The 9,470-nt window shown below is 34.7% G+C and overlaps 1 protein-coding gene across 2 annotated transcripts; it reads left to right on the forward strand.

The window, feature by feature from the left end:
- Positions 1–2,415: 2,415 nt before the first annotated feature.
- LOC133308821 (cytochrome P450 72A68-like) lies at positions 2,416–7,444 on the forward strand. 2 transcript variants are annotated; one of them, XM_061509549.1, is made up of 6 exons: positions 2,416–2,425; positions 3,915–4,166; positions 5,305–5,522; positions 5,777–6,021; positions 6,468–6,855; positions 6,937–7,444. In XM_061509549.1, exons 1-6 carry the CDS (start codon positions 2,419–2,421, stop codon positions 7,366–7,368), a joined length of 1,542 nt encoding a protein of 513 aa, XP_061365533.1. In that variant the 5' UTR covers positions 2,416–2,418; the 3' UTR covers positions 7,369–7,444. The 2 variants fall into 2 exon arrangements, with proteins under 2 accessions (XP_061365533.1, XP_061365525.1); XM_061509541.1 differs by lacking the exon at positions 2,416–2,425 and having other exon boundaries at positions 3,858–4,166.
- The last annotated feature ends 2,026 nt before the right edge of the window (positions 7,445–9,470 follow it).

Genomic DNA, 9,470 nt, shown 5'->3' on the forward strand with positions numbered 1-9,470 from the left:
ATTCTATAATATGTTGAACAAATGGAGACCATAAGAGTAGAATAGGAATTTCTTAAATCAATAAAGGGTGGACGCGTTTAGATTCTAAAAGCAATAAAAGTTAGACCTACAGTAATAATTCCACATGTAGTTAAGTTACATTCACCTTATGGGAATTGTTTTAAGTACGGAATTGATTTAATCAAAAGCGTTTATAAGTAAAAAGGAAAAAGTTATCCGTATTTTAATTCAATTTGGTGTTTATAACTGCGTTTAATGCCGTACGTAATGATAACAAACCGATTCTAGAACGGGGTGTTACAATGAACAGCACAAAACATCAACTAAGCTCTGGCCTCCTGCCACCAGAGACATCAGTCCCCATACTACCTGAACATGAAATAAGCATTCTCCAAACGTGGGGTGAGATCTCTAAACAAGAAATATCAGTAAGGCAAGGGGTCCTCAAGGATCTTCCACCCCAAGCTCACGTACATGTGCAATATAAGTTCAAAAGCAGTTTATCATCATCAGTTCTAAAATAGTGCAATGCAGCAGATAATCATGTCATGTGTGTCAATTCTATTCTACTGGCCAGAGAAATGCAGGATTTATATACGTCTAATACCCAAACATAGCGCAAGACGCCACTTGCATCCACCCTGGATCACCGTCTTGTATGACGCCACATACTCAGGCTTACCGTCAAGATGGAACAACACATGCATATTAAAAGCCATTACACATAAAGCTCAACAGCATTTCAAATATTCAAAGCATGTAACACAGCATGCATATAACCATACCCCCATGGGACATGTGGAACCACAACATGGCTAAACCGAGGACACGAAAGCTTACCTTGCAAGCTAACTATCCAAGCCAAGAGTCCGTACAAGCTCAGGACCCATAAACAGCACAATCACAATCTGTTTATATGAGAAATATCATCAATAACCGTACTTTAAAGGTTCGTTTCATTATGACAACATTTCCTCATTCGATTACGTCTTTTCTAGATCATAATTATCAAGCACTAAGTCCCTTAATTATAGGTATCATTGTTTCCCAACAGTAACACCAACTTCCTAGGCCATCAAGCCCACATAGGAACTGTCCCACGCACAACAAACTGATTTATGGTCATTTTCACAGGTGGTAATCGATTACCAAGGGCTGGTAATCGATTACTGCACATGGTAATCGATTACCACCAGCAAGGTAATCGATTACCACACATGGTAACCGATTACCAATCAAAAGTAATCGATTACCACGCGGGCAGAACAGTATTATGCAGATTTTTTCTGCATAATCCGAATCCAAATTGCCACCCCATGACCAAAGGTCTGATTTTGACCCAAAACAGAAGTTCAATACCACATTTTAGACTTAGATTAACAACTTTAAGCTTGAATGATTAAAGTTAACTCATTTCATAATCAAAAACAAGCCATTAACAAGGAAATTCAAAGGAAAGTTCAAGGTATACCAATAGAGGTTCAAACTCAGCAAAAAGAAGGCTCTTGGAGCTCTCCAACAAGGCTCAAAGATTCTGACTTTGCAAGAGCACGAAAATATAACACAAGGTTGGACCTTTCTCTTCAAAGATGGCTCTTTTAAGCACCAAATCCCATAACCATGGCTTTCCCAAAGAACATTCACCAACTCAGCCCACTAACACCTAAAAACCAGGAGTTAAACTCAGCAAATTAAGATCTTTAACTCACACAAGGCTTGTCCTCACAATACTCAACCATTTTGGTGAAGGAACCATGACCAAAGGTGATCACTTTGGTGAAATAAGTGAAGGAGAAGCTATGGAGTGGAGAAGGGAAGGTGGCAGCTGAAAGGAACCAGAAAAATCACGTAGCACAAATGTAATTCTGACCTAAGGCTTTGTGCCAAAGCTTATATAGGCCCACTTAAACATTAAACACACAAATATAAAATTAATTGCTACGCTTAGCATTTTAATCTCAAACTCATGATTCTTAACCTACTCAATTTTACAAGAATTATCATATTTTTCTTATATTTTTCAGAGCACCTTTCCGGTACGCGCTTTTCATAGCCAGTACCAGTTTCTGGCACCAGTTCTCATTATTTTAACTTGAAACTTGTTTTACAAGTCCTACATGTTATTCTAGTAATTATCATGCATTTATACCGACTAGCAGAACCGGTATCTGCACTTTTCGTCAGAAAAGCGACTTTCAGCAATATTACCCACTTACTATAAATTAGAGCCTCATAATAATTATTAGGGTCAGTTATTTTCTAATTTCACATAATTAATTAATTAACTTCCTTAATTAACGGTGTGGGTTCTTACATCAATACTCTTATCTCAACCTTTGTTCTTTACCAACTCAAACAATCAAGCTTTATAATCAATACCAATTTAAGTGAGCTAATCAAGCTCCATGGCTTCCTCCAATGGTTGGTCCTTCAATGTTGATCCACAAGGCTCAATCCACAAATGGTTGCACAACCAAGGAATGTTGATCTCCTAAGCTCCCATGGAAAGAACTACCTTCAAACTCCTCAAATCTTCAAAGGGTTGAAATCTTTGGAGGAAGATATCTCACTCCACAATGCTTCCCACTCAAAACTAAGCTAGGATTTGCAATGAGGGAAGGATTCTCTACATTTTTGGCTTTGGAATGGATGGATTTGGTGGGGAAATGGAGAAGCTAGGGTTTGAGCTTCAAATGTCACTCCCCCTCTTTTTTCTGTGTGAACCGTCAAAGGAGAAGAAGAAAATGAGAAGACTTATTCATGTTTAGCCACTTAACTTAGTGAAGTTATCTTAACTGGGTATAAGTTCATCTATCTATTCAACTCCATTCTTTACCAAACTTTACCCAAAGGTCTAAAATATTTTTCTAGGAATATTTCACTTTTATTTTTATATTTTGGGTACTTTTGCCTACTCCCATTTTTACTCCATAATTTTCACTGACAACACTTTTTACCTCAAAAGTGACCCTAATTTATATAATTAGGCCTTATACTTAATTTTACTCACTAATACATGCTTAATTACTTAAGTACATGTAATTTACTAATTAATTAGGGTAGAGCTATTATAGAAATTGAGAATTATAAAAATATCACTCCTTTCTCTACGTTTTAACCCACGTTTAGTAGGAGGATTGGGAAAGTTGGATTCCCCGGATTCATGTTTATGAAGAAAATTTTTATCTTAAAATATGATCAAATGAGTACTATTTTGAGATCCTATGTGATGGGTATATTTGATAATTTTTTGGGTACATAATTAACCTCAATCCATATTTCTAATAATATTTTACCATCAATCAAACATAGTATCAAGAAAATTAACCCAACATTTTCGTGAACATTTTGGCATAACAAATAACTTTTTTGTAAATTCATGAAAAACTTACTTTTTCACCATATTCGTGGAAATCATAATTTTCGGATAATTTTTTTTTCTCTCCTCCGTTATTAACTTGGAACCCGCACATCAAAAGCACCTTTTACTAAGATCAATGTTGTTGTATGTAAACTAAGAGCAATAGCATGACGAGCCAAATACAACTTCTTGGATTTATTTGTATAAAAAAAAATTTGATTCATAATTCGATACTATTCAAGCAATGTCAGGAAATGTTCGTCGGGGTGAACAAATATAGTTATGCGTATTTTCAGACAAACCAGAAACGCCCCCAAAAAGAATTATCTCCTTGTCAATTAGTAATCTTATTCATGCTTAATATGAAGATACAAAAACAAAAACAAAAAACAAAAACAAAATAAATATCGAAAGGATAACTTATATAATAGTCCAGCACCTCATAGTTTTTGCCACCCAAATTCTGTAAGAACTATTAGTTCTGATTTCTGAAAAGTGAAGCGCTTTGCTTTCCTTTGAACAAAAATGGAAGAAGCATGGGCCACAAGTGCAGGCATAATTATCACAATGATAGTTGCAATAATATGGTCATGGAGGGTGCTGAATTGGTTGTGGCTGAAGCCAAAGAGGCTAGAGAGGCTTCTAAGAGAACAAGGCCTTCAGGGAAATCCATACAAGATTATGGTTGGGGATTTAAAGGATATTCTGAAGATGCAAAAGGAAGCAAGGTCCAAAACCATGAATCTCTCTGATGATATAGTGCCCCGTGTGTTATCTTTTGTCCAACATAATGTCAACAAACATGGTATGACTATGCTTCCTGCTCTTCTTATTACTTTATTAGCAATTGTCCTCTATTTGCCTCTTTCTTTACACTTTTTTGTTATTGTATAATTCATCTATTTTCCTTTTTCTTTACACTTGTTGATTTAATGACTTTGTAATCCATGTTCCTGCACTTTTTTTATACCCCCAAAATAGTGACTCTCTTTTGCAGTATCTTATTCCGTGTGTTATTATTTTTGTTTAGTCTATGCATATATGAATATATGATTAGAAATTTTACAAAATCAATGAGGAGTCCTGTATATGGTGAGCAGCTGTACTTGTTATAAAATAAAATACTAAACTAAAAATATTAGAAGAGGGTATACTTTTTATTCATTGATCACATACACATAACACTAAATGACACGTTAGACAAAAAAAATATACTAATAAAATGTCCAATGATGGAATTAAAGAAAACACAAACACAGAAGAAGGAATCCATAAATTGAAAAGTAAAAGCAAGAAATTATCACTGCATCAACAATCTGGTCCAAAGCTCTGTTCTTTGTACTCCATCTCCGTGAATCTATCACTCTCTAATACCAACTTTAAGCTCTGATACCAACTTAAAATTATGGAATTGTGTGTCTAATATGATCAGACAAGACTTATATTTATAATAAGAGAGTACACGAACTTGCGCCCTTATTCACAATATAGGGGGACTAATAATATACATTCTAATTGTTACCAAAATAAAATAAAATAAAATAATAATATACATTCGAATAATCTAACAGTACTCGAAGTATCCCGGGGTTTTGAGCAATCCTCCATGCCTGATTTCTGAAGAGGCCTAGTTTGAAATCCCAATAGATTATGCTTCAAGTGTGCTTCCCTTTTATATTAAGCAATGGTCCCACAATTCATAAAATGTGTAGCTCGTTTCATACCTTTCTCCTCCATAAAATAGAAGCTACTTGAGAACATTGTCTTTTAAAATAGTTTTAGAACGACATTGCATAGCAGGGAATTTCCTGAATTGAATTTTGGAGGAAGAGGCAAAAGCTGGAAAATTTTCCCTCCCTTTGACAAGACATTTCCTTCATTATAATTTCTGTTTTTTGTTTTATCTAAAGTTGAGACTCCATAAAGTTGTTGATGGTATGCAGGAGAGAATTCTTTTAGTTGGTTAGGACCAATACCAGTAGTGACCCTCACAGATCCTGAGGTAATAAAAGATGTATTTAACAAGATCTATGACTTCCCAAAGCCTAATGTCAATCCGCTTTTCAAGTTACTAGTTATGGGTCTTGTAAGCCATGAGGGAGAAAAGTGGAGCAAGCACAGAAGGATAATCAACCCTGCATTCAATTTAGAAAAATTGAAGGTTAGTTTCCCTTTGCTAGATATAGATTTGGTATAATCAACTTTTGTGCCTTTTGGAAACTTGTCAGAAACACAGTGGCAAAATTACTCTTCCTGGAAATGCATTCTCCTGAGAAAAATACTTGGTATGGCATAGCTTTTGCTAGTTTAGCCACCAACATATATACTTTTGCAAACATGAAACATCTGTATGTTTATGTGCTTAGTTTGACACAGTGAATGATTACTCCTTGTTATCTCTTTATTACACCACAGATTATGTTACCAATATTTTTCAAAAGCTGTAATGATCTGATTAGCAAATGGGAGGGAATGCTATCTCTAGATGGATCCTGTGAAATGGATGTATGGCCTTTCCTTCAGAATTTGGCGAGTGATGTTATTTCTAGAACAGCATTTGGAAGCAGTTATGAAGAGGGAAGAAGAATATTTGAGCTTCAAAAAGAGCAAGCTGAACTTGTAATGAAAGTTGTAATTAAAACTTTCATCCCTGGATGGAGGTAAGACTAATCTTTGTATCTTACTGCTCAATTACTCAAGCAACATCAAGCTTATTAAAAGAGTTTGAACTAAACTTACCATATTTCATACCGGAAACAGCAATTAGCAAATAATATTTATCATTAAGAATCAAACAAATTTGTTTTTACAACGAGCAAATTACCAATTATTGTGACAGGAATATGCGGTCTCTAAATAGCAACTTGAATTAAAAAAAAAAATCGTTCAGATAAGTTACATTTATCATAAACAATAAGAATCAAGGCGTTATATACAATGTCCACTTATTTACGAAATATTGTGATGGGAAGATGGGATGCAGTGTCTGAATTGCCACTTGCGTTAATTTACTGTTGACAGAACAGCCACTAGAAGGCTAGTAGATATAGGAAGACCATTCCCTTCGTATCTTGATAATTACAGGACCGGCTATGTTTATTTGTAGGTTTCTACCTAATACTACCCAACGGAGGATGAAGCAAATTTACAGAGATGTAAAAGTTTCGCTTAAGGATATAATTAACAAGAGAGAGAAAGCACTAAAGGCTGGTGAAGCTGCTAAGAATGACTTATTAGGAATACTTCTTGAGTCAAATCATAAGGAAATTGAAGAACAAGGAAACAATAAGAATGTTGGAATGAATCTTGAAGATGTAATAGAGGAATGCAAGCTATTCTACTTTGCAGGGCAGGAAACCACTTCAGTTTTGCTTGTTTGGACGATGGTCTTATTGAGTAGGTACCCTGATTGGCAAGCACGTGCTAGGGATGAAGTCTTACAAGTCTTTGGCAACAACAAACCAGATTTTGATGGGCTGAGTCACCTTAAGATTGTAAGTATTGTATTATTTTGATTTCAATACTGAAGAGTTTGTCCTTGATACTTAATAATACCATTAATCTTTTCCTAACAGGTCACAATGATTTTGCACGAGGTTCTTAGGTTATACCCTCCAGTAACTGAGCTTTCTCGAACTGTTCACAAAAATATAAAACTTGGAAACCTGACGTTACCTGCTGGAGTGCAGGTTTCCTTACCAATAGTTTTGGTTCACCATGACTGTGAACTCTGGGGTGATGATGCTAAGGAGTTCAATCCTGAGAGATTCTCTGAAGGAGTTTTTAAGGCAACAAATGGCAGAGTTTCATTTTTTCCATTTGGATGGGGTCCTAGAATATGCATTGGACAAAACTTTTCCATGTTGGAAGCAAAGATGGCTTTGTCATTGATTTTACAACATTTCTCATTTGAACTTTCTCCTGCTTATGCTCATGCTCCAGCTACAGTGATTACTCTTCAACCACAACATGGTGCTCATATCATTCTACATAAAGTGCAAATATAAAAATAATTATAAGCTCTTATTGTATGATATTTATCACACCACTCAGCTGGAAAGCTTGCAATGTAATAATAAAACCCTCCTTTAGATACTATAATATGTTTGATTTCATTTACACAGCTAAATTGAATCCCTTGGTATGTGTTGGGATTTAATTTATTAAATTTGGTTATGGTATAAGTTTGCAATAATTTGAGTTATTTTAAAATATTTATCATTTTAAATGACATAATCATGTTCATTGACTATCTAGCAATATTGTTGACGAATTCTTGATTTCATTTATGCAGCTAAATTGAATCCCTTGGTATGTGTTTTTTTTCTTTCTCATTCAGGTGATTGGGTTTTTGCTGCTTTTGCTTCTTGTTGTAGTATTTGAGTAGCAGAGGAAGTTGTAGGAAAAAATAGAGCAGACCTGGGGACTTGGGGGAATATTGGAGGGGGTTTAAAAGGGTTTCGAAAAAGAGTTGATTGCAACCGCCAACCGATACGTGAATCAGTGGACCTCATTCATTCTTTCGTTTCTTTTTTTCTTTTAATAGATTGGAATAGGATATTGTGACTTAAGACGTAGTAGTAACATTAGTAACATTATTTAGTTGTCACAATATCTTATCCCTAATAGATTACCTCATTCTTGAAAATGATCAATTTCTTTTATAGTCAATTAATACAGAGGTTGCATCTAATTAATTTTCATCTTCATTTAAAATTTATATATCTCTTTCTTTTTCTAGTTAGAATGGTAGGTCCTACCTATGATGCACCGACACGCGACACGGGATACGACACGACACGACACTCCGACACGTTAATTTTAAAAAATGTAAAATTTTGACACGTTGGAACACGTTTTGATATTAAATAATATATTTAATATATATAATATATTTTACATTTAATACATATAGCAACTCATAATAAGTCATATAACTAATCAAATATTCAAATTTTATAAAAAAAAAATATTAAGAAAAATAATAAAACATCCCATGAGTAACTTATATGCTCCAAGCAAAATAGTTTGTACTTTCATCAATCCACGGCCCTCCAAAATATCTTCCACTACAAAGCCTAATGCAGTAATACAAAAACTAAACAAGATAACGTAAATGTACTAAAAAAAACAAGATAACGTGAAGTTTCAAAATTGTACGTGGCGTTAGCTTGTTGTAACTTGTAAACCTTTTTAATTTGACCGACACGTATCCTTCGCCCGTGGTTCTTTGGTTCTTCAAAATTGTACCCATGGTTCTTTGGTTCTTCGAAAAGCCATTTTAAACTTCTTAGATCCAAATCCAACGAGAGTTTTTCTCTAGCACTTGTATTTCAGAAAGCAAGAAAGATAAAGATTATTTTCAGTATAAAAAAGGCTACGTTCAATTTTGGGCATGAGTTTAATGTAACACCCCGTTCTAGAACCGGATTGTTATCATTACGTACGACATTAAGCGTAGTTATAATCACATTGGTTCAATTAGAAAATAGGATAAATTTTTCTTTTTAAAACAAGCCGAATTTAAAATAACCAAATGCGTGATCATAACCATATTTTCTTTGCAGAATAGTAAGACTAAGCTTAATATTTTATTCCCATTTTATTAGACAATACATCGTTAAATGTCTTCCTCTCTTTTATTACTAAATTATTTCAACACTTCCTTTCTGCCACCCATCTCCCACTATGTTGTAGGACTTTTCATTAGCTACACGTGGGTTCAAACCGCGCTCAAATCGAAGCACCGTAGCTCAAGTTACGCATTTTCTAAGAAAATGGTGCAGAAATTTGCAGGACTCCTACGCACATAGCGTGGGATCCCACGCTCGTAGCTTGAAATTGTCCCAGGAGGCAGAAAGTTGGCGCCCCAAGTGTAACACCCCGTATATATCCGGTAATGCTATCTTAATATCGTATTAAGTTACGCTTAATTAAATTGCGGAATTACTTTTTGTTTTCAATTATGATGCCATTAACATTACCAACTTGCTTAATAATCAATTAATAAAACATCGCCTATATGTAATTGCAATTAAATCGCTAACTGAAATACCTCATAACATAGATAATATAAGTGTGGCTCTAGTCACGGAACTACAACAATGTA

Source organism: Gastrolobium bilobum, unplaced genomic scaffold, assembly GCF_033153095.1.
Source record: "Gastrolobium bilobum isolate Gb01-03AN ecotype WA unplaced genomic scaffold, APGP_CSIRO_Gbil_v1 utg2596, whole genome shotgun sequence".
Lineage (NCBI taxonomy): Eukaryota > Viridiplantae > Streptophyta > Magnoliopsida > Fabales > Fabaceae > Gastrolobium > Gastrolobium bilobum.

What these genes read in the sequence shown, in the direction of transcription:
- LOC133308821 (XM_061509541.1), top strand. Translation starts at nt 3,887, where the DNA reads ATGGAAGAAGCATGGGCCACAAGTGCAGGCATAATTATCACAATGATA. An exon ending in ACATAATGTCAACAAACATG is followed by an intron (nt 4,167 to 5,304) that starts GTATGACTATGC and finishes GATGGTATGCAG; the next exon opens with GAGAGAATTCTTTTAGTTGG. An exon ending in ACTTTCATCCCTGGATGGAG is followed by an intron (nt 6,022 to 6,467) that starts GTAAGACTAATC and finishes GTTTATTTGTAG; the next exon opens with GTTTCTACCTAATACTACCC.